At 36.0% G+C, this 25,949-nt stretch overlaps 1 protein-coding gene across 3 annotated transcripts; it reads left to right on the forward strand.

Moving 5' to 3' along the window:
* Positions 1-219: 219 nt before the first annotated feature.
* LOC110453333 (laccase-1-like) lies at positions 220-21,544 on the forward strand. 3 transcript variants are annotated; one of them, XM_021502243.1, is made up of 4 exons: positions 220-298; positions 16,016-16,134; positions 18,122-20,126; positions 20,355-21,544. In XM_021502243.1, the coding sequence occupies exons 2-4, from the start codon at positions 16,132-16,134 to the stop codon at positions 20,525-20,527; spliced, it is 2,181 nt and encodes a 726-aa protein (XP_021357918.1). In that variant the 5' UTR covers positions 220-298; positions 16,016-16,131; the 3' UTR covers positions 20,528-21,544. The 3 variants fall into 3 exon arrangements, with proteins under 3 accessions (XP_021357918.1, XP_021357920.1, XP_021357921.1); XM_021502245.1 differs by lacking the exon at positions 220-298 and adding an exon at positions 6,197-6,286; XM_021502246.1 differs by lacking the exon at positions 220-298 and adding an exon at positions 6,197-6,286 and having other exon boundaries at positions 16,087-16,134.
* Positions 21,545-25,949: the final 4,405 nt, after the last annotated feature.

The following is a 25,949-nucleotide window of genomic DNA, read 5'->3' on the forward strand; positions in this document are numbered from 1 at the left end:
GTAAATGTTGGTTTTTTTATCCTTATTGCTCGACAAAAATTGCTGAGGTGTTGTACATGTGTTATAACGTTATTTATAACCGAGAATTTAAATACCATGAAGCGAGTCATGTTACCGGAATATAAATCACGTGGTTAGATTGCATTATAAATGTAAAGAACAGTATAATAGATATATATATATATATACAAATATGAATGTCATCTTGTCACATGGTGTGTGTACGTCAATGGTGATACATTGGCGGTATATAAACTACACGGGTACCAAGATATTGAATTCACTACATAGCCTTTAGGTATGTACCAATATTTAATTAATTGACTGATAATTAGTACATGTTCTTAAGTATATACCTCAAGTTAATAATTTCTGGTTTTATTTTGTTCATCTCATATTTCTGTGAATATAAAAGAGTCAATAACCAGTGTTATGTAACGACAAAATGTATACACATTGTTATTATCGTGTCAGGTCAGGTATGAATTATAAAGGTGATATAAAGGAGAAGATATAAACTGCCCATGTACTAAGAGACAATAGTGATGATTTAACCATGTTATAACCATGCCAGATAAAACTATGTCATACTACAAAATTAAGTATAGAATATTGATCGGTAGTAAAAACAAAACATAGAAGTGTCACTGTACTATTGTCCTGTAACGGGACTGTGTATACGGATGGTAAAATATTACAATAAAAGTGTGTGCACCTGCAAGGTTTCCCTTGTCAGACACGACAAAAGAAATGGAAGATAATGTCCCAGATAGTTCACGTAAAATATCACGTAATATACCGACTGACCGATGAAAATGACAAACATCACTACTGTGAGCACTACTATGACCTTTGACTCAAAGACTTCGGAATATTGTCACAATGTAGTAATCGTCAATGCTACATTTACTCCAAATTATAGGTATACAAAATACCTACCATTTTGCGATAATTAGCCATTTCAGCAACATAATGCATAATCTAACCTTTGACCTTTTACCTCATGACCTTGGAAATTTGTCATAATATAGCCTGCATAATTGGCTACAATTGACTCTAATGTATACTTTTTCCGCGATCATTTTCTCAATACGAAATACCTATAGTTTCCGAGATATTGAACCATTTCAGTAACGTAATTAATTCGTGACCTCTGACCTTCTACCCCAAGACCCCGGATGTTTATCAGTGGAGTAGCTTTTATTAATCCCTACAATATTCCAATGTATATTGGTTTACAAAATACCTGGCGTTTCCGAGATAATAAGCCTTTTCATTGCCGTAATGTACCGTCTACAAAAGTAAAGGGCCATAACTTTGGGTTAGAGAAATATAATGGCATTCTGGGAGACACAAGTTCATTTGAGGCATAACATGTGGGTAACGTTTCACCAAAATCCATACATAAACCAAGGCGAAGAAAGAGGTACATTTTTTCTACAGAAATACAGACAGACAGACAGACAGACAGAGTCATTCCAATATCCCTAACTTCATTGCAAAAAGTAAAGGGCCATAACTTTGGCCTAGAGAACTATAATGGCATTCTGGGAGACACAAGTCATTTGAGGCATAACATGTGTGTAACGTTTCACCAAAATCCATACATAAACCAAGGCGAAGAAAGAGGTACATTTTTTCTACAGACATACCGACAGACAGACAGACAGACAGAGTGATTCCAATATCCCTAACTTCATTGCAACAGATGATTTCCAAAGGGAAAAGAAGATACTAAATATAAAACAGTCTCAATATTTCAGCCCCTGGTTTTCTTCAAGGGCGAAAGTCAACGACTGTTCCAAGTAACGTCCATCTTGCTTCATTGAAAGTAGAGGAAATGACGTACAAATGAATGCCGTCGCAATGGCATACTAATTTATTTGTCCAATAAACTGCCGAGGTGTGTGTGTGTGTGTGTGTCGGACCGATTGACCGATGAGGCCGATCTTAGTCCACGTGGTTTAAGTCAATACTCAACACATTATTCGAAAAGTGTAAGAATATTACGTCTCCATAAAGTTTCACTATACTTCGCGTCAAATAATCACCTGGAGTACGTTAAATCTATACCTCTCTGACGTCACACTTAACTGTTTCTCTGGAAACTGCCATGTCAAGTCCCTGATTAATGGCATTTCCAAAAGAGTCGATGATCTTCAAAGTTAATCAATGTGACTTAATTCAACATAGTTAATAGTGTGTTATCCCTGCAAGTCACTAGCAACATGTCACAAGTCGAGACATATTTAGCACATACAGAAGAAATTGATTTAGCGTTTGCTCATTTACCCCATGTCACCAGAAACCTTTCTCAATGTCATTTATCGCAACAAACGTAATAGTTAAAATATTCTAGTAAGTCAGCATTAAGCAATACTATAATAAACGAAATCCAGAAATCTAAGGGCTTCACTCTCGAATCATTTCAATTGTACTTTATTCCGTCTTTGCGTATTGCAGAGTTGTCTTCTCTTGGGAGCAGGTATTGATTGTTACGTCATTGATCTGTGGGAGAAAATTACGTCGTTTTCTCCAAAATTGATGACGTTACTCTCACAAACAAGTAACTAAACAATCAATCCCTGCTCCCAAGAGAAGATAACTCTGCAATACGCAAAGACGGAATAAGCATTTACCAATATGTTAACTTTTTTCAAGATAGCGTTGATTTCTTGAAGAAGGCTGCCATCTTATTCTACAGATGAACTGTTAGTATCTGTGTAGTATACCGTCTCTAAAATAAGAGAGAAAGTAATGAATTGTGACCATCATGATGTTGAGATAGTTATTATCGTATACAAATATTTAATTTGATTTGATTTGACGTTCGCGCAAACAACAGCAAAATTCAATAATCCTTAAGAGATATCTCATAAACGAGGGTTAGGGTTAACCTCTAACCTGAAAAGGGTCAACTCCTAACCCGAAATCTCTTAATTAGGGATTTCTATTTCGGATGGAAATACCTATTGATATTGTTATGTTTTTTCTTTAAATTTCTTATTCTTATTTCCACATATCTTGTGAACACTCTATCTCAAGAACGAATAAAGATATAACATTCATATTTCAGTATGTATTAGAGGACAACGCACGCATGGTATGCAAACAAACTCATGATCATAATATCTAAGGACAAGGTCACAGATCTAAAAATAGAGTTTTTTAAAACGTTTTTCGAACGACCATAACTTCGAAAGCTTTCGTTGTACTGCTTAAACGCTTCATATTTCTTATAGATCTTGGTCGGGGCTAACTTCTTTCTATGACATGTTATCAGAGAATATGTCAAGTTCAAAGTCTCGCTATGGGGTAAAATATAGGTCAAAAATGAAAAAACTCAAAATCAGTTCAATTTTTATCACATCGCAAAGGATATGTTCTTATTAATGCATTTCCAAGGTTTCAAGGTCATAGCATCAAAAATAACGAAGATATGCCACTTTGTGATTAAAGATTTCCATTTTGTCATTGTTTTGCTTCTCAGTACTCTCAGTACTTTGATTTATATTAAGACATCTAATACACGTCGGTAGTACTACATCAATTACTACGCATTTTCAATCATGGAAGTAGGGATAGTTTACATCTCTACTGCAGTGGGTAAACTTCAGCCTTTCTTTGGCATGGCAAACCGAACTGATATAGACAAAATGCTCGTTTCATTCATCATCCCGATGTACATAGTTAAGGGACTATATGACTTTTACGGACTACCTTCGTATACAACACCGCCCATTGGCTGCCTATATGTATCCATTCTTTCTCTGACGTCATCACGCACTCTGCGAATCCCACAATACTCAGTCAGCTACTGTAGACTAGCACACATTACTTCAAACTATGTAGAGACTGTCCCCTCCCTTACTGTGGTCCTATTGAATCGCAGATCTGCCCTTGTCAACAAACAAGGTAAATCTTCCAAATTTACTAGGCATAATAGTCAGCTTCAATATTTTCAGGAACAATTTTCTCACTGTATGTTTAAATTGTATGTTTTCTATTTTTACTCATTATATCCAAATACATTCATTATGATAATTCATAATATATCACTGATATATTTTCATAGCTTCTGTTTTAATAGGTAAAAGTGTTCTGTTTATATTTTATAAATTGGTTAAGCTAACCAGGCTTTTCTCGGTGACCAGTCAGTCTACAATACACAGAGTCACTGTGTATCATTCTGTTAAGTGTTCCTGGCTCCAAATAACAGCTGTCAATCACCATTGCCTGTCGACCATCATCATGTGTACTGGGGTTTGGTGTGCTGTGTCAAAATCACAGAGCTGTCAATCACCAGACCATCACTGTGTGTACTGGGGTTTGGTGTCGCTTGGATCAAATAACAGAGCTGACATTCACAACTACCTCAAGTAAATAACGTCCCCACAAAGGGGAGGGGGAGGAGGGAAGATAGAAACGCTAAACAGCTTTCTATCATTGCTGACCATTCAGAATAAACTGACCCTATGGTATGAATAAGGTCCTTGCATAAGGTTTGTCAGAGAAGGGAAGCGAAGAGAAACGTATAAAAGCGATCGTCAGTCCGAGAACATTTCTTTGTTCATTTTCCTGTTGGAAATCCCGTGTTTTGATCTTGATCAAATCTGGTGTTAAATTTAATTTGCAATAGACAAGTGCTAAAATATTGCAACGGTAAAGAGAAGCAGTGTTTTTCTTATGATATGAAATGAAAAATTTGTTAACACTAAAATATTGCGATACTCGATACATGAATTATACTCGTGAATCAAAAGATCACCGGAAAATACAAATAGTCCGTACGCCGTAAAACAGCTGATGTTATATAGTTAAATTGGTTAGCGCTATATATGGAACATGCGTTTACAAAACAGTTGTAGACACTTCAAACTGGCAAGTTTTTGGGCATTCTAAAAGTTACAGATATGGCAAATGTCATCTTATCGATATTTGATAGTCAGTATACTCCTTAATGTTTTCAAGAGTGGTTTTTTTTATACTTTCATGTTCCCTTTTCCAAATCAGTTACTCTTAAAATAGATTAATTGTTATCAGATACCATTTTTTGTTTTATATACAGATCTTTCAAATACTTTTTTGTTTGTGCCTTTGGACAGACATCGTACAAAAAACGAGCATTGCATATTGGGCGATTTGTTCACTTTTTGTAGGAATTCCCGGGATTCATCCTGGGTGATAATACTTACGGTAATTTTCGAAATCTTCACTGCGCTATAGATATGTACTAGACAACTAAATGATGTCGACAGTGTTGACAAAATAATGGGGGTGGCCCGATCCCTTTTTCAAGACATATAAGAGACAGACAAATAATTACTATACATTACAAAAAATAAACATTAAAATTAAAGAGTTTTCCGCACAATAATGTAAGTATGTGACCCAGGATGAATCCTGCGACTTCGCTAGTCCTTAAACCCGTACTGTCCATGCATGATATTTTGTTTAAGAATGTTAAATTAATGAATTAATAACAAATCAATACATTTTAGAAAATAGCACTGGTATGAGATCGTCTTCCGGGTTTGTTAAAAGACTGATATTCTTAGCATGCATGCGATTTGGCATACTAAAACTTATAAAATCCCCCTGGGACTTACGTACACCATTAATCACTGCTGTGAAATGGGTAGTGTGAAAGCATAGAAGTATCCAAAGTAAACATGTAACGATTACGTCACTCTAGTATAAGTTACAATCTTGGACCCGGAAGTACTTATCATTAAAATTATATAAAAATCGATATGCAATATAAAGAGTGCAAATATTACTTGGTAAAACCTAAATCAACTATACCAATTGTTTGTATGCAATCGCGAATCATATTTCATAAAAATAATTCATTGATAAAATAAAATGTTTCTGATCAAATCACTGATATTGAAATACTATTTTTTTTTTTTTTGGAGCATTGCCTTCTATTTCAATGTGCTTTTTTCTAAACGTAAATCTTTCTTATCTATGCCATTATAAACTTTCGATAACAATGGTTGATTGCGATGTGTGTTGAGCAACTAGTGTGAACCGTTGTGGTGTTGTTGTACATGTGTTATAAATATTTTAAGAATTTAAATACCATGTAGCGAGTCATGTTACCGGAATATCAATCACGTGGTTGGATTACATTATAAATGTAAAGAACAGTATAATATATATATATATATAAACATATATGAATATCATCGTGTCACATGGTGTGTGTACGTCAATGGTGATACATTGGTGATATACAAACTACCCGGGTACCAAGATATTGAAATCACCACGTAGCCTTTAGGTATGTACAACTCTTTAATTGATTGATTGATAATTAGTACATGTACTTAAGTATTACGTCAAGTTAATAATTTCTGGTTTTATTGTGTTCATCTTAGATCTCTGGGAATATAAAAGAGTCAATAACCAGTGTTATGTAATGACAAAATGTAAACATCTTGTTATTACCGTGTCAGTTCATGTATTTAATGGTGAGATATATAGGAGAATATATAACCTGTCTGTGTACTAAGAGACCAGAGTCATGATTTAACCATGTAATAACCATGCCAGATAAAAACATATCATAGTAAAATTTAGGTATAGATTATTGATCGCTAGTAAAAACAAAACATAGAGGATGCACTGTACTATTGTCCTGTAACGGGACTTTGTACGCGGTTGGTGACAAATTACAATAAAAGTGTATGTACTTGCAAGGTTCCCCTTGTCAGACACGACAAAAGAAATGGACGATAATGTCCCAGATAGTTCACGTAAATAAAACGGATGTGAGTGCCAAACATCACAACTAAAAAATGGGATTAGTCAGTTATTCTTCACCGTGTAGATGATAAATTCCATGAACGACTTACATGTAAAATGAAGCTGTTCTTTGTTTAATGCAATTGTTTCTCTTCCTTTTGTGTTAAAATGTACCTGTTCTCTATCGTGCAGCACACCTTGTTGTTATTGAACCTGATGTAACATATTTTGAAACATAACTAGAACTGTCGCCTATGGGCTAACTAATACCCCCGCATTACGGCTGCTTGTTGCCCCTATAGGGGCTAAATAAACAAGAGAAAAATATATAGAAATATCAAGGGTCATGAACAAGTTTAACCTCAGATGTCATTCCGCCCAACCGATAGAAAAGAAAAAAGGCCACTACTGTGAACTTTGACTAATTGACCTTGGCATTTTGTCACAATGTAGCTTGCATCAGTGCTACATTTACTCCATGGTATGTGTATACAAAAAAAAACTACCGTTTCTGCGATAATTAGCCATTTCAGTAACATAATACATCTTTGACCTTAGACATCATGACCTTGGAAGTTTGTCATAATAAAGCCTGCATAATTGGCTACAATTGACTCTAATGTATATGTGTATACAAAATACCTACTTTTTACGCAATCGTTTTTCTCTTTACGAAATACCATTTTTTTCCGAGATGATTAGCCATTTTAGTAACTTAATTCATTCGTAACCTTTGACCTCTGACCCAACGACATCGTAAGCTGTCAATAGAGTAGATTGCATTTATGCATACAATATATCGATGTATATGTGTATACTAAATACCTACCGTTTCCGAGATATTCAGTCATTTCAGTAACTTAATTCATTCTTGACCTTTGACCTTTGACCCCAATACCCCGGAAGTTTTTCAGTGGGGTAGCTTTTATTAATCCCTACAATATTCCAATGTAGGTGTGTATACAAAATGCCTACCGTTTCCGAGATAATTAGCCTTTTCATTGCCGTAATGCACCGTCTACAAAATTATAGGGCCGTTCTTTTTGTAAATATTGAAGTAATATAATGGCGTTCTGGGAGACAAGAGTTCATTTGAGGTATAACATGTGTGCAAGGTTTCATTAAAATCTATACAAAAACCTAGAAGAAGTTGGAGGTACTATTGTTTTTCTACAGACAGACAGACAGAGTGATTCCAGTATACACCTTCCTTACTTCGTTGATTTCCAATGTGGAAAAAAGATAGAAAATATAGAACAGTCCCAATATTTCACCCCCTGACCTTCTTCAAGGGCGCAAGTCAACGACTGTTTCCAGTAACGTTCATCTTGCGTCTTTGAAGATAGAGGAAATGACGTACAAATAAATGCCGTCGCAACGATTCGCTGAATATATGACGTCATCATAGCACGCCAATTCACATGTCAAATAAACTGCCGGGGTGGGTGAGTTGGGTGGGGGTTGATAGGGCCGATTTACTTGTTCCGTTAACTGACGTTGGACCGATGGGCTGATCAGTCCGATCTGAGTACACGTGGTTGAAATCAATTCTCAACACATTAATCGAAAAGTGTAAGAGTATTGTTTCTCCATAAAGCGTCACTATATATTGTGTCAAATATTCACCAGGTATACGTCAAATCTATACCTATATGACGTCACACTTATCTATTTCTCTGGAAACTGCCATGTCAAGTCCCTGATTGATGGCATTTCCAACAGAGTCGATGACCTTCAAAGTTAGTCAATGCCATCTAATTTAGCATAGTTGATAGTGTGTTATCCCTGCAAGTCACTAGCAACATGTCACAACTCGAGACCTATTTATAACATACAGAAGAAATTGATTTAACGTTTGCTCATTTAACCCATGTCAGCAAAAAAATGCTCATGTCATTTATCGCAACAAACGTAATAGTTAAAATGTTGTAAGTCAGCATTAAGTCGCATTAAAACAAACGGAATCCAGAAATCCAAGGGCTTCACTCTCTACGCATTTCAATTGTACTTTGTAAGTATTTGCCAATATGCAAACTGTATTCAAGATAGGGCTGATTACTTGAAGAAGGCTGCCATCTTATTCTACAGATGAACTGTTAGTAGTTGTGTAGTATACCGTCTCTAAAATAAGAGAGGCAGTCCTGAATTGTAACCATCATGATGTTGAGATAGGTATTATCGTATACAAATATTTAATTTGATTTGTTTTGACGTTCGCAAAAACAACAGCAAAATTCAATAATCCTTGGGAGATATCTCATAAACGAGGGTTAGGGTTAACCTCTAACCTGAAGTTGTCAACTCCTAACCCGAAATCTCTTAATTAGGGATTTCTATTTCGGATGGAAATACCTATTGGTATTGTTATGTTTTTTCTTTAAATTTCTTATTCTTATTTCCACATATCTTGTGAACACTCTATCTCAAGAACGAATAAAGATATAACATTCATATTTCAGTATGTATTAGAGGACAACGCACGCATGGTATGCAAACAAACTCATGATCATAATATCAAAGGACAAGGTCACAGATCTAAAAATAAATCTCTTCATGTTAAGTTGACTTTGCAATAGACAAGTGCTTAAATATTGCAGCGGTAAAGAAATACGGTGTTTTCTTAGAATATGAAATGAAAATAAATATTTATGACCACTAAAATATTACGATATTTCATACATGCATTTTACTCATGAATCAAAAGTTCACCGAAAAATACTCAAATAGGCCGTACGCCGTAAAACAGCTGACGTTATATAGTTAAATTGGTTAGCGCTATATATGGAACATGCGTGTAATTTCGCAACGTCGGTTTTAGCACAGCGCTTTCAATACCTAGACGTCATAATAATCTCAACGTCACAGTTGACAAAACAGTTGTAGACACTTCAAACTGAAAGAGTCGCGTTTTTGGCAGTCTAAAAGTTAAAGATATGGTACATGTCATCTAATAGATATTTGATAGTCAGTATCCTCCTTAATGTTTTCAAGATCATGCTAGTCTTTTTATACTTTCATGTTCCCTTTTCCATATCATTTTCTCTTAAAATGGATAAAATGTTATCAAATGCCATTTTTTTGTGTGTGTTATATATAGATCTTTAGCATCCTTTTTGTTTGTGCCTTTAGACAGATATCGTACAGAAACAACCTTTGGATATTGGATAATTTGCCAACATTTTGTAGGATTTCCCGGGATTCATCCTGGGTGATAATACTTACGGTATTTTCGAAAAACTCGCTGCGCTATAGATATATACTAGAAACTTAATGATGTCGACAGTGTGGACAAAACAATGCCAAATGTTTGGGAGTGGCCCGATCCTTTAGCAAGATATATAAGAGACAGACAAATAATTACTATACATTACAAAAAATAAACATCAAAATTAAAGAGATTTTCGCACAATAATGTAAGTATTTTCACCAAGGATGAATCCCGCGACTTCCTATAAAAAGTTGACGAATCGTCCAAAAATGCATAGCTCGCTAGTCCATGCATGATATTTTGTTTAAGAGTGTTAAATTAATAACAAATCAATACGTTTTAGAAAATATCATTGGTATGAGATCGGACTTCCGGGTTTGTTGAAAAGCTGAAATTCTGAGCATGCAAGCGATTTGGCGTACTCAAATTTATAAAATCCCCCTGGTATTTGGAATCAATGCGTAGAAAAATACATAAGACTTCCTTAGTAAGCGTTTGATCGGTGCAACGTGTCCTTGAGTGTATGTTACCCATACAGTGATGTGTTCGTGTTTTAAGGATTTTGTTACAAGATCATTTGTGAGTCATTAAGTTTGCATATTTTATAAAAAAAATCAATGTGTCACTACAGAAATGTCCGTGCTTTGTGTTATAGATTTTATCTAAATACAATTTGATTTTATATATTATGTTATAAAGATGACAAGAGATTCCTAGTACCTCCCTAGCGCTTTCACCACTAAAGAGGTTCATCAGTTATTTTTAGCTATGTTGACAGGATAAAAACATAACACAGAAAGTGCATTGCAGTCTGACGCCATAAACCAACCTACCAAAAATGACGCCTAAATAAACAATATATCATGATCAGGGGGTGACATTTTAAAACAAGTATCCAAAAAGTTCAAAAAATCAACATAAAAAAAAATGAAAATAATTCCCCTTGAACTTACGTACCCCATTTATCACTGCTATGAAGTAAGTTATTGTGTGGTAGCATTTAAGTATCCATAGTGATCATGCCACGATTTCGTCACTCTTGTAAAAACACAATATTAGACCCGGAAGAACTTATCATTAAAATTATATAGAAATCAAAATGCAATCACTTGATGACAAATTAAGATTGCATATAATATTTGGAGAAAACTTAATCAATTGTTTGTATGTAATCGCGAATCAGGTTTCATAAAAATAATTCAATAAATAAAATAAAATGCTTCTGATCAAATCACTGCTAGTAAATTACTTTTTCATCTAGCTAATTTTTTGGAACATTGCCTTCTATTTCAATGTGTTTTTATCTAAACGTACACCTTTTGTATCTACGCTATTTTAAATTTTGAATAAAAATGATTGATTGCGATGTGTTTAGCAACTAGTGTGAATGGTTTTTCACTTTATTACTCGACAAAAACCGCTGTGTTGTTGTTGTACATGTGTTATAACGTTATTTATAACCGAGAATTTAAATACCATGTAATTGACTGATAATTGGTACGTTAACTGAAGTATTACGTCTAGTTGATAATTTCTGGTTTTATTTGTTCATCTCAGATCTCTGGAAATATATAAGAGTCAATAACCAGTGTTATGTAACGATAACATGTATACATCTTGTTATTACCGTGTCAGTTCATGAATTTATTTTAATGGTGAGATATAAAGGAGAAGATATAATCTGCCCGTGTACTAAGAGACCAGAGTGATGATTTCACCATGTTATAACTATGCCAGATAAAACCATTTCATAGTAAAAATTTAAGTAAAGAATATTGATCGGTAGTGAAAACAAAACATAGAAGTTGCACTGTACCATTGTTTTCCTTCATTTTGTTTTAAAATGTGCATGTTCGCTATCGTGCAACACATATTTTTGTTATTGAATCTGATGCAACACATGTTGAAACATAAAAATAGATACGTTTACCTGTAGATTCTGATGTAAAGACTGTTTAAAAAACTGTAGCATTATCTGTAATAAAGACCTAGGCATGTATCACTCTGGCAAGTTAAATCTCACCTGCATGAAGCTAGAAAATCAATAAATTGCTTATTGCAAAGGCACTGGTTATGTCCCCTCCCTATAGACCGACATTCTTAGACATCATTTATGAACTAAAATATCAGAAGATACCCTCCAAGCGTCATACCTCCATTCATGATTTTTTTGTTCCATATTCCATTAAAATGAAGCATTCATTATATTATCTGTGTTTGCTGCTAACCACTTTGTAAAATAAGGTGCTCTTTATGTTGTGTATTGAGAAAGTATTATTGAATGAAACATAAGGTACAATACATATTTAAGTTCGTAAACTACACAGGCTATAATTGCGAAAAATAATATGTATTATTGAAATCTTGATAAATAATGAAGCAGTTTAATTAAATACATTTTTTTTAATATGTTGTCCACGACGCTCATGGATCGTATTCTTAGCCAATGCTTACTGACACAGTCACACAACGGAATGATTTCCGCATCAAATAAAAAGAGACCTTAAGGGAGCTGGCGCGGTATCGTTGCGTTGACAAAATTCATCGATATTGTTAGTGTTACAGATAACACCAACAATGTCAAAATGAAGAAACAAAAAACAGAAAAAAGAAAAACAGTACCGAAACATGGCCTTTTCCCAAGCTAAGTATTACGTGATATGTATAATAACAGCAAAAATGTTGGTTGTTGTTGAAATAAATCGACTGGACTAATTTACATCCTTCTCTCATAAAATGCAAAACCATACTCGACATTCCTCTATTGACATTTTGAACCTCAAATGTGGAGCTATGCTGGCACAAAAAAACCTAAACTTATCCCCATGAATGTAGACATTACATTCAAGAATACACATATCAGCACCTGTCACATACCCATGTACGCTGATGGTTCCAAGGAAGGTAGCAATGTTGCAGCTTGCGTTAATACCGACATAACTTCATCCTGACGGCTTCTTGATAGTGCGCCTATTGCTTGTTCGAGCAGAAATAGCAGCCATCCGTTTTGCATTAAGTGATATCGAAAACAAACTCGTCGGGAAAGCTATAAAATGTTATGATTCGTTAGTTGTTTCTCAAAGTTTAAATTCTTGCAAATTTGATAGCAGTCACATGCTGTAGTTTACCTTTTATGTCAACTTTATTGCGGAATACTGTAACATAACGTTTCTGTAGGTCCCTAGTAATGTCGGAATTCCAAAAAACGCGTTGATAAAGCAGCACCTAATCTGCAACCAATCAGACAAACAATATCTAACCCTGATTTAAAACAAGATGTTACCACATATTCATCATATATAACTGGCAACAAAGATGGTCAGATATTGACAATAAACCTTTTGTTATCCAACCCACGGTGGGTTCAAAAATCTCCATTGGAGTAGACCGGAGAGATGTTTCCTTCCCGTGACTTTGCACATGAAGTAAATAGCACACTTATGTGGAATTGTTTCGGCGGAAGGATCAGCCCCTTTGCCGTTCATTTGGCAAACATATGGCCGTGCCTCACATCTTGATCGAGTGTGCCGATTTTAGACGGATCCGAGACAAATCTTATGATATGCCTGATATGAAAACATTTTTCCTTTCAATTAATTTGTCAAAGATTTTGGAATATCTACGTGAAACTTGTCTATACCATCAATTTTGAATTAAAGAAAAATACTTATAATATTTGACCAATATTCTGCCCATTATTATTGTTGTGAGGCGCGATATGACTCAACCAACCATGTATATGTGCTTTAATTTCTAGAACATGGCGAACTTGTATGTGGTCGATTTGTCTTGGTTAAGTTATACTATACATGCGGATAGCAGTCTTGCTATGCAGATCTTTGAAATTTGACGCAGTCAAGTAAACAACCCGGCCTTTAAACTGAAATGCAAGTTCAATATTGGTTGCAAGTAGAACATATGTGAAAATGTAAAGGTAAGATTTCTCTTGGTAATCAAGCAAGCTTAGCTTTGTGTGCAAGCAGGAAATCTAATGTCTAGTGTTTGCAGACAAGGGTTACACTATTTGATGTTTTATCTGCAGATTCAACTAAATACTTATCATGGAGATCGCTAAGTGTGTGTTTAACCATCGGGAAAAGGAAAGACAGACAGTGTTTTCTTTTCGTTTTGGACTTTAAGCTGCTAATTGACACATAATTTGTTTTTGAGACATAACATAAGTATGCACATTAGCTCAACAAGCACGCACTCTCCTTTACGTAAATTTGCCCAAAGAATTGTTAAGGCGATATCTTAAGTTTTGATAGAGGAAAGATTTTTGAGAATTGGATATTCAAGATTAATCAAAAGATCTTTTGAATTCTTTAAAATCCACACACCATTTATTCCATTTCTTTAGTACATAGTATCACAAAACGACTGTAACCAAGATTTAATGGTACTGCAAGTGGTGGTAATGAGAAGTTCTGATAATGGCTGGGTTGAGCAACTAAAGAGCCAGCAATAAAACATTGTTTATAAGGATTCTTGTGAAGTTTTAGAATCCACTGCAAACGAGGAGGTCCATATGCCTATCTTTAGAATACAGAAGTGTGATTTGCTAGTTTTTCGTCTTTCGAAAAAATGGAAAATGTATATTAAGGCTATCCAGCAAGTCTAGTTCGTATTGCAAGCAGATACTGTATACATGTGTGCAGACAAAGATTAAATTAGTAGATACTTTGTCTGCACCAACATCAATATACCTATCATGCAGAACGTTGCGTGCAATCTGGTCAAGAAATGCAGATTTGTTTTTTGTTTTCATTTCTTTAAACGATTGACATGGTAGATTTGACCAACTCGAGGGTGAGTCCAATTCTGCATGTTCCATTTCAATTGTCTGGCTTAGTCTTCCATAGAATCGAAAAGTATTTTTGAATTAGTAATCCAATTGATAGCAGGAGTCTCCCGATACTAAGGACCCTTCACGATAATCTCTCGTAGCTTTGCAATATGGATAATGTTAAGATTGGGAGCGACTTCATGTCCAGCCGGACTATAGTAGGTCGGGGACGTGACGCAAGAACATGCTGAAAGAACAGTTAGTACCAGGTCATCTATAGCTGCTAAAGCGTTTGCTTGTTGTTGAACAGTTTGGAAGCAATGGATTGGATAAACTGTGGGGAATTAATGGGGTATTTTGTATCACAAGTACGGTGGCATGGAATATAGGACTGCCTTTTGATGTAGGATCTTACTGATGTTAATGACATCGATCACCTTGTTTGTGAATTCCACTTTCATGAAATCACGCGTTACCGGAGAGTCGTGATTATCAGTTGAACTTTTGCTTCAACCTTAATGAAATGTATGTGATATTTATGATTCAATGTTTCGATATTACTATTGTTTTGTAGTTTCGTAATCCTGTTCATACCCTAGGAGTTTATATTTAAAGGACATCAAATTCTCCTTTTTAGATTCATTGTTGACGTCAACCTACGGTATGACAACAACGGGAAACTCACTATCAAACTTAATGACATTTACTTACATTATGTCAATGACAGTTACTGTCGAACTCTTTGACAAGTGTGATTATGGAAATGAAGAAATAAATCCCTTTCCTTACAAAAGTAATAATAAAATAATTCCCCTAACTTACTTGATTGGCACGTCACAGCTTATTCACTACCCCTGACTAATATAAGTAAAGCGACTAGTTACAATCTTAAATCCGCAAACTTACTTTTTGAACAGGAGAAGGAAGCACTTGTATCAATCCCCGTTAAAACCTTTAACATGTATGTCAACATTAGCCAAACAATTTTGCCATTATAAAGTAAGGAAGTATATGTACTTTTTTTTTTTAGAAATTTCCATAACAATTAATGTGTAAGTGGATATAAAAACAAAATTGGCTTATTGCGTTGGTGGCAGTGTATTGGTATATGATCTTATTTAAAGATTGGACAACTCGGTAAAATTGGAGTATCTAAAGTGTCTATTTATTTCTTACATGAACACATTTCTTTCATCTTTGTGTATTTAGATTTTAAAAAGTAAGTTATACGGGAAGATGTACAGTATTTATGTATTATTTTAACTTTGCAGACCAACGAAGCAGAAACATCATTATAAAAGTGAAAAACCTGTCGCTGACATACGCCGTTTTTGTTTTGAAGAAAGCGGGACCAGTTGCATGAAACGAAAACATACCCAGAACAAATATGGTAAGTTGTATAACATGGGGTAATTTTTGTTTTTTGTTTATTTTACATATTATTTATTTTGTTTTCAATTTACAAATATTGTCTTCCCGTTTTGCTGTATGGCTATCAGTCCCAAACACAAGTTGTAGCATAGTAACTCAAATCGATGCTGGCACTGTTACATGACATACTAATTTAGGAATAAAACATATGTTGTGGTACAAAGTCGTACATTTGTAATGTTATGAAGGGAATTAGGTTAACCTTTACCTGTTGGCTGTATTTTACATATGATTCGGAAAACTTTATTCATTCTTTCCTACTTTTTTACGTATGAACGGAATGGCCATCTGGTACATTAAGATGTTAACTAAGTGTTTGCTTTCTGCAAACAAAATTCCAGAACTAAATTTTGAATAGGTGCTTGTTTACTCTGTATTTCTCGTTACTACTTCATGTGTTAAAACACTTGCGATGAGTTTGTCCTTAATTGTGTTTCAACAAATTAACGATTTAAAATAATACTGTATTTCCCTTGCTTACTGTTCAGAAAGGATTGTTGTTATTATTACTTTTCGTTCCATGCGACACAATACACATCTTACCTTTCCTACTGTAATTGTTATGGAACAAATGTTATGCTTCAATTCTTTTAACGTAGTAAAGACATGATATATAACTTAAAAGTGTCAATGCAATTGCGAAGCAACTAAAATGATGATTTAAAAACTGTATCAAGAACCGGTTGGTTAAAAAACAAATGTACCGAAAATGTTGATTTCCGCGACTGCATATATTTTATTTCTTGACATAAGAGGCCAAATGCCACTAATGCCACTTATCCTCAGCTCACTGTACTGTATTTTCAGTCTGACAATTTTACTCCTCAAAGTATAATTAATTATTTTGTAACTCAAGTTTCAACAATATTTTCATGAGTAATTCATCATTCATTAGATCGCTTGTTTAATATCTCACCGACTTTTGTTCGATAAAGGAACGAAGAATTACTCATGTAATGTAGAGCAATACCAATCCTTGATAACTTATCCCCACTTTATACCTCTAATGCATACAACGGTTCCCATTTCGCTCATATACGGCGGCTGCCTACCAGTGGTCTTCTCACTCATAAACACATACTTTATATAGTAGTTTTTTGTGTAAATATTGATTACTACTCCTTCTAGAGATTTTTTATTTATTGATACAGGTCGTCAGTGGTCTTTTATAATTTCTTTACAATTCTTTTGTGATAACAAAGCTAGCCCACACACATCAACTGTAATTGTGCCGCCAGAACTATATAATTCCACCTACACTTCTCCCCTTTAAACGCAGGAATAGTATTTTTTCGACAAGCGAGGCAAACAGCTGGTGTTGCAGAAACTGCTTGGTATAGCTTTTAATTCAAATGTATTTAACAAACCAATTAGCATACTAGAACAAAGCATGCACAAATTTGTACTAATATATTTATGTATATAATTGCTCAGAATCATCTGCATATAGATTTGTAGGGAGATTTGTCACATATGTCGACTTTCGATATCCAGTACAGCTAAGACCCTTGGGGTACGTCGAAAGCCAACAATGAATAAAGAATGTGAAAAGAAAAGATAGCAAGACACTAAAAAACGAAAACTTTATTGTGCATGAAAAGGTGAATTAAAATTAACCTTTGGAACTGTGGATACTATTAAAGTTTCTAATCATGCATGCATTATATAGACATACACCATCATGAATTACATAAAGCTTAGCCATATTCCGTACTTTTCCTTCACATTTGAGCAGTCGATGGTCTAAAATATTTTTTTCCTGAGGTGTTTTTACCAACCAAACATATTTGTTGCATAAACCGTCTTGTGATATGACATCACTGTATACTTTTTCCTTTATCTAAACTATCTGATTTGTGTTAGTATTATCAGTAAATATTAGAAATATCTGAATCACAAACACTTCAAACAGCTAAGAAATGAGCTGACTGTTTTATTTTCTTCAGGTTTTGGGTCCTTTTGCTCTTATTGTGCTGCTCCTGGTTATGGGGCCCAGCTTTGGCTACGAGTGTGATAAGTCCGCGACCGTGTGTAGGACCTCCTTGGTAATAGAAGACAGAATAACAATGATGCACAAGGTCCACCGGAAGGTGTACCCGCACATGGGCAAGCTATATCGTTTCGACGTCGACTACCCTGACAACGCCACTGAAATCCCACTAGAGGGCGTGATAACTGGCGACGGGTATGAAGTAGGGCGACTCGTCGTGGTTGCAAACAACAGTATGCCGGGCCCACCGATCATCGTATACGTTGGCCAACGACTCATAATTGATGTCACCAATAAGCTTCCTTCTGACACAGTTACTTTACACTGGCATGGTCTCCCACAGCATAAAACTCCTTGGATGGACGGCGTCCCTTTCATTACACAGTGTCCAATTCTCTCAGGTCAGACGTTCACTTATGACTTCATTGCCGAACCAAAGGGTACCTTTTGGTACCACGCGCATACGGGATCTATGCGATCAAATGGATTGAATGGAGCATTCGTGATAAAAGAACCTTCTTCAACCATATCTGAACACATCATGGTCGTTCAAGGATTCAACCATAATCGAAGCTCAGATTTGGACTTCAAGAAAATGCAGATGGGTCATTTTGAGAAACGTCAACAGATGCCAACAACCGAATCGGTGGATGGTGGATTTTTTAGTCGTTTTTTCCTAACCTCAGCACTGATCAATGGGAAGGGGCGTTACTATCCTAACTTGACGAAAGACGATCATAACTTTGCACCGTTGACCATGTATAATGTGCAGTTTGGAAATACATACAGATTCCGTGTGGTCAATGCAGGAGCACTGTATCCAATGCGGATCGCTATAGACAATCACAGTCTTACTTTAACAGCTTCTGATGGCTTCGACTTCAAACCAGTAGTTGCCGAATCTTTCATCATCAATCCCGGAGAAAGATACGACTTCTTCATTGTAGCCGAGCAACCGATAGCAAACTACTGGGTTCGGGCTGAGACCATTGAATACCCGAACCCACACAAGGCAAAGGCGATATTACGTTATAGTGGAGCAGGCGACGAGGAACCGACTTCTTCTAGGAAAATCTGTACGCCAACAGACCGGTGTCTAGTCGTGAATTGTCCGTTCACAAACTTTCCAGCAGGCACCTTCACTGATTGCATGCTTTTTGCACAGTTACGATCATTGTTCGACAACGATCCAGCACCGGTACCTACTGGGAACGAAGCGCTAGTTGAACACTTCCTTAACTTTGCATTTCCTGGAATAGATAACTTCCCTTCGTCAGTCAATGGAAGACAATTCAAATTTCCCAAGGTATCTGCCCTGACCCAGCCATTTGAGATCGATACTTCGTGTGATGACCAAGACTGCGGCTCGGAAAAACTGTGTCAGTGCTCCCATTCACTCACCCTGCATCATAATGACGTTGTACAATTCGTCATCCTTAACATGGGAGTCGGAACCGGATGGTCACATCCGATCCATCTACATGGTTACTCGTTCTATGTTCTGAAAATGGGTTACGCAACATACAACGAGACGTCAGCAAAATTCATAGCACCGAATCCTGATATCGATTGTCGTGGGCATTTCTGTAACGATGCCACATGGAGCGATCCGAGCTGGCTAGGCGACAACGTACCTGGATTGGAACTCTCTTATCCAACACGAAAGGATACACTTATAATACCTAGCGGCGGATATGCAGTCATAAGAGTCAAGGCCGACAACCCCGGTGTATGGCTGATGCATTGCCACATCGAACTGCATGCCAACGACGGAATGATGATGTACATAAACAACTCTTATGAAATGCATCCCCCTCCTCCTGACGGATTTCCCATCTGTCACAACTTTCCGTCAGAGTATCGTGCTCGCAAACATGCCACCAATGATAGGGACATGACAACTTCGTCGCCGGTTACTAAAATCGTCACACAGATTGAAGAGGTTGAAGTGGTCGCAGACGGTACGTGTTTGAATTATCATGTTGTTTTTTATCACTCGTAGATCATTTTACTGTTTTAATGTTTCTTTAATATAAACTATTTATTATACCTTAAATTGTTAAGATATTCGAGATATGATAGAGTAAAAATAATGTATCCCTAATGATTAATCGAAATGATGTTTTAGTCCCCCCCCCCAAAAAAAAAAGAAATTCCATTTGTAACTCCACCCGTTTGTTTACTTACAGATGGGGATGGGATGAAGGCGTTTTGGATTGGTATAGCTGTTATGTCTGTGGTGTGTCTTCTGTTGTTTGCTTACATTCTTCACCTTTGCAAGATGGTAAAAGTCCTTGAGGAATGGAAGAAATCAGCCGTTGAAACGAAAGGCGTAGACAATCCATCGTTCTCTAAATTGTGACAGAATGAGAGGAACCTCTTTAAACTCTACAGTTCAGTTCCATATATTTTGTGTGAAGTGGAATCGGTTCACAGTGTAATTTTGTTTTACTTAATGCTTTGGTTCATTGTTTATAGAATCTATTTTAACCATACTCTTCAGTTCTGTGTTCAATAGAAACTCGTTTCAGTATACTCTTAAGTTTTGTGTGCAGAAGATCATCAATGTTTTGGACTCTTTGAATTTTATATGCAGGTTATCGCGGTGTTATTAATCTTTTCGGTATTTCAGACAATATAATCTTGTTCTGGTATCGCTTTAGTTTTAATGTTACATTGAAACTTCGTTTTAGAGGGCACTTTGTTATTTCGTTGTAGGGAGAAATCTCTTTAAAAAGATGCTTTAGAACACATGCACAACCAAACCTCGTTAGAGCATATTTTTATTCTCTCGTTTTTGTACTATGTGTCTGCTAAATATGTTGTTTTCTCTTTGGCAAGCTATGATAATAACAATGATAACCTACTATTAGAACTAACATGCGGGATTTTATACAAAACTGTGTACATTAAGGGTTTATGGTCCGTTCTCGTAGAAACAAATGTAAGTGTATGCTTGACATGTCAACACTATCATAAATTATACTTTCGCTTTATTCATATAATATATTTTTATTTTATTTTTTTCCCTGTGAAAATAGCGAGATGTTCGTGCTAGCCTTCGTAGTCATGTTGTTTACTACCATTCAACAGCGTGACTCAGCTTTCAAAGTGTTGTTATCTAGTCTATAGGGACCACAGAACCAGATGATTTTCCATAGACGATAGTGTTAACGTTTACCACTGTCCTGGTTAAATGGGGTTATCAACACTGGTTCATCTGCCCTCATTTTGAAGAATGTCATCTCACACAATAGTAAAAAAAAATCTACCATTTTTAACACCTTTTTTATGTGGGAGCCGCCATTTTGAGTGAATTCGGCACCAAAAATCGACCAAAACTTACAACAAATTACACACTTAATAAACTCCCTCAGACAAAAACAGACTTGACAAATTCAAATTTGTGTTTATACATTTTACATCTATATATATTGCTTAACCCACACAAAACACTTTTGAAACTTCTGCCACCTAAATATCCAACCAGCAGGCCCCGAGGCATTCACTTTCCTATCAAATCTTCTGCCCAAAAGGGAATGGCCCACAATATATTTTTGATTTGGTTCCGTGGTCCTATGTGTAAACACACATTTTTTTGGGGACTATTTCTATAAAAAGAAATAAAATTATTACATAATTTAAACCCGTAGATATGTAAGCTCAGTTTTGTTGGGTTATTAGGACAACAAATATGACAAAAGCTGTTGTTTTGGTATGTTTTGGTTAAAGGTTTAATGCCTATCAACAGCTAAAGTCATTTACGGACGTGCCTCCATATGCGTTCATGTGTGTTTGTGTGCTGGAGGCAGGGTATGTTGGGGGTAATTGCCTCTTTGAGATATCGCGGAACATCTGTTGACTTTAAAATGCTGCCTCACTGAAATAGCATGCCGAAGGCACCCAACACAACATTCCGCTCGGTCACATCGTTCTGACAACGGGTGAACCAGTTGTATACTGAACGTTAAGCAGGGACTAACAAGTAAAGAGAAATATACATATCTCAAACGTTGTCACACGTAAAGTTTATATATATATATATATTAACAGTGACGTAACATATCTACTCTAACGCAACACATGTATGTTTACGCAATGTATTTTATACGAATATTTAGAATGACGTTTAGTCTAAATATCGTGTTATCAAAATTTCATTGATCAAACTATTGTGAAGGCTCGAATAAATTTCCTTGAGATACGTTTAGGATTTCAGGTGTTCAATGTGCTTTCATTTTCAAACGACTTCTTAATACAATGATGTATATATTGATCAAAAGATACTGTTCATGTAGCATTCCAGAAAGAAGAAGAATAAATTATGCCTAGTCACAGGTGTTGTTTTTTTTATATATAAAAACCGCAATAAGGATGACAAAATAGATTTATTTTTGTTTCTAGCTAGCATGGATACACGGACTTTTAACTGTATTTAAATATATGATATTGGTACCTTTCAAGGTTACATGGGTCACAGGGTTTTCTCGATGTTTGCGTAAGATGTAAAAAAACAGAATTCTACGCTTCATCTGTCAACAACACATGATAGGGTGTCACTGTGAATTGGCAAAATCTTAGCTTGTAAATACTAGTACTAAAAAAAAGACAATAGTCAGGCGCAATTCGAATGTTGAAGCCTGATACCCTACTCTGTTACTGACCACTTACCGGCGTATGAACCAGGCTTGTCTCCATGGCTACCGATATCCAGAATCATGTACGAAGGTGACCTCTTGTGACAAGTACCGGAAGTCACTGCTGACGGAAGAAAGCTCCTGCATTCAGGGAAACCAGGAGGTGGTTTTGGAACAACAGAGAACGATTCGTTGAATACAATTGCTATTCCATATATGGAACGGAGTTTAACATGACAGTGCATTATCCTCAGTCCTGGGCTGTATGCCCTTATCCGTACTTCAACATATCCGCCAGCTGGAGCAATTATCTTATCCTTTACCGGAGTTCGTTGTAGTTTCAAACCCGGAGTATTTCCATTTGCCCATGAAGAAAGTGTCATTACCCAATTTTACTTCAGAAATCTGTCCATTTTCATCGTGAACCCAGATGCGGTTTAAAAGACTTTGAATGCAAACCTGTGTATTTGAATGGGGTGTCCAAAGCCTCGCCCTTTGCCCATATCTAGAAAACACCATCTTAACGATATCATTTTAGTTCAGAGTTAGAGATTGCATACAGTCGGCATTCTCACACAGCTGGCGCGGGTTTATTTCATCCATTTGAGTCAGTCCCGAAACGTCTGGAAATTTAAACCGTTTTCCATTTAAAGAGCCAGGTCTCATGGAAGTCCCGGGAAAAGCAAAATTGAGAAATATCTCTTCGAAACGGCCATCAGGGCCCGTACTCATGAAACCGTTCTCAAGCTCAAGCATGGAATACAATGTATAAAGGTTTTGTGCTCAAACCAACTTTCTTGTAACTCACTTAAATCATATCAAACGATCACAAAGTCAAATGTAAACATTGAAAATAGTATTCAGCTTTCAGTCTCTTCAAAGTTTTTTCCGAGTCATTGACATTTTTTTCCCCCAATTTTTAACCTAAAGAAGAAATGATGTTTTAACACAAAATCAATGCTTGAGCATGACAACAGTTTCATGAATACGGGCCCGAATGTATGAGTAAAATTTGACGGACGAGTTGGATTTGAGAAAGACCCTGCCACATGGACTGGTGAACTGATGAAATGAGTCTATATGGCAGGGACCTGATGTTGTTGAATGTGAGACAATCCATGTGTAATTTTAGTGGCATATTTGATGATGGACAATTTAAAACACGGCAAGGGCTAGCACTAGAGGATTTCTTCCCTGTGATGGTCGGATCCATGTCATGAGGAGCACCATTATATCTTAAAGTAGCTTCTGTTCTGAGTTTGGCGTCTGCCACCAACGTCCTAGCACGAATCTATTTTTTTTCTGTTAGCGTTATCAACATGACGTCATATCTCTTACCCGGATATACGATCGAAGCGTCCACTTCTATAGGTATTATAATCATCTGATGTTATGACAACACGGGTATGGTTATTAATCAACACCATGCCAGCGTTGATGATCCGGAACCTGTAGACTCGTCCTACTTCTACATCGAACACAGTCACTGGCGCCCCATTGTGGACGCCGATGTTCGGGTCGTAGTAGCGCCCCCTACCAATGATGACGCCAGAATGGAAGTTAAAACAACTAAATAAGGAACCATCGTGTGAATGTTTCACATACCATAAAGCTCTAATAACAGTGAATGTTTCACATACTATATAGCTCTAATAAAAGTCAATGTTTCACATTCTATATAGCTCTAATAAAAGTCAATGTTTCACATACTATATAGCTCTAATAACAGTGAATGTTTCACATACCATATAGTTCTAATAACAGTGAATGTTTCACATACCATAAAGCTCTAATAAAAATGAATGTTTCACATACCATATAGTTCTAATAAAAGTGATCAGCTGGTTTCTTTCAAAGAGATAAACCGCACAGACGTTATGTCTTTGATAACACCGGTTAAGATATCTGAACAAAGAGAAAGCATTGAATTAAATAATTATCTTATATCTCTACAATTACAATTCCTTCAGTTATAATCAATGGTACTTGGTTGTATACAAATCATGCACATACCAGGCATCTCTCACAGAAAACGACTAATGCTGGGTGTGCTGCTGAACTCCACGTCATAGGAGAAAGTCCACGTTTATGATAAAATAGCTACCACAGATTGAATTGGTCAAGGTTATCCTATACCAAATGTTTGGATTTTTCAATTACGTTTTACAAATTATCAACCATATTTAACTTAAAATGTTTAAATGCTGATACTGTAAAGTTGTTAATAATTGAAAATGCATTTTCTTAATTCTAAATTGTCACTTAAAATAAAATTCATCTTAGCATTATTAAGTTACCTTTGATTGTGAAAAAGTGATTTAGACAACAACTGTTCATCAGGTAAAGGTATAAAATAATATTAGAAAGGCTTATGAAGCATTGAACTGCTCCCAGGTGGCATTCATTGGCAATATGAAAGCCAACTGGACAAAGGCAAATTCAATGAAGCGCGAACGTGCTTCATGTTGGGCTTGTTTGCTTGCTTGGACTATCTCATAGAAAATTCAATTACGCGTATTATTGTTCAGCATTTTGTTCAAACAGTGTATGTATCGTGCATGCTTTTTTGAATTTTTGAATGAATAGAACAACTGTCGCTCAGGGAGGGTTATTCAACGTAACAATTATGACGTCATATTAATGATGACGTCAGCAATCTGTCCATGGCATTCTTAGCCTATATGAATGCCAACAAAATTTGGTAGAGTTACATAGTGGCAATTCCATACGATGGTAAATATTAGTCAGTATGGCATAAACATGTATATGTAGCGGAACTGGACTGGGTCGGTCGACGGCGACCAGATAGCTCAATTGGGATAGCGTCCCTCTAGATGTTCACTGTTACTGATACACAAAATTATGGAAATGCGAAACGAAATGCAAAAACACGAAACAGGAGTTACGAATGCAAGTAGCCGAAAAAACGCTGAATATGGAGCCACAAGAACACTTTCAAACTGAAGGAGAAGTTGCTGTTTTAAAATGTTATTGCGGAACCATCAGCGTCAAATATCACATGGACCAAAGAAGGACGTGAACATGAAATTGTAATTCACAATGATAAATGCATCAGCGGTACCCTAAAATCTCCCTTGCTGATAATAGATGAAACGGATTAAATGTTTGACGATGGAAAATGTAGAA

The sequence above is a fragment of the Mizuhopecten yessoensis genome, unplaced genomic scaffold (assembly GCF_002113885.1).
Source record: "Mizuhopecten yessoensis strain PY_sf001 unplaced genomic scaffold, ASM211388v2 scaffold7277, whole genome shotgun sequence".
Taxonomy (NCBI): Eukaryota; Metazoa; Mollusca; class Bivalvia; order Pectinida; family Pectinidae; genus Mizuhopecten; species Mizuhopecten yessoensis.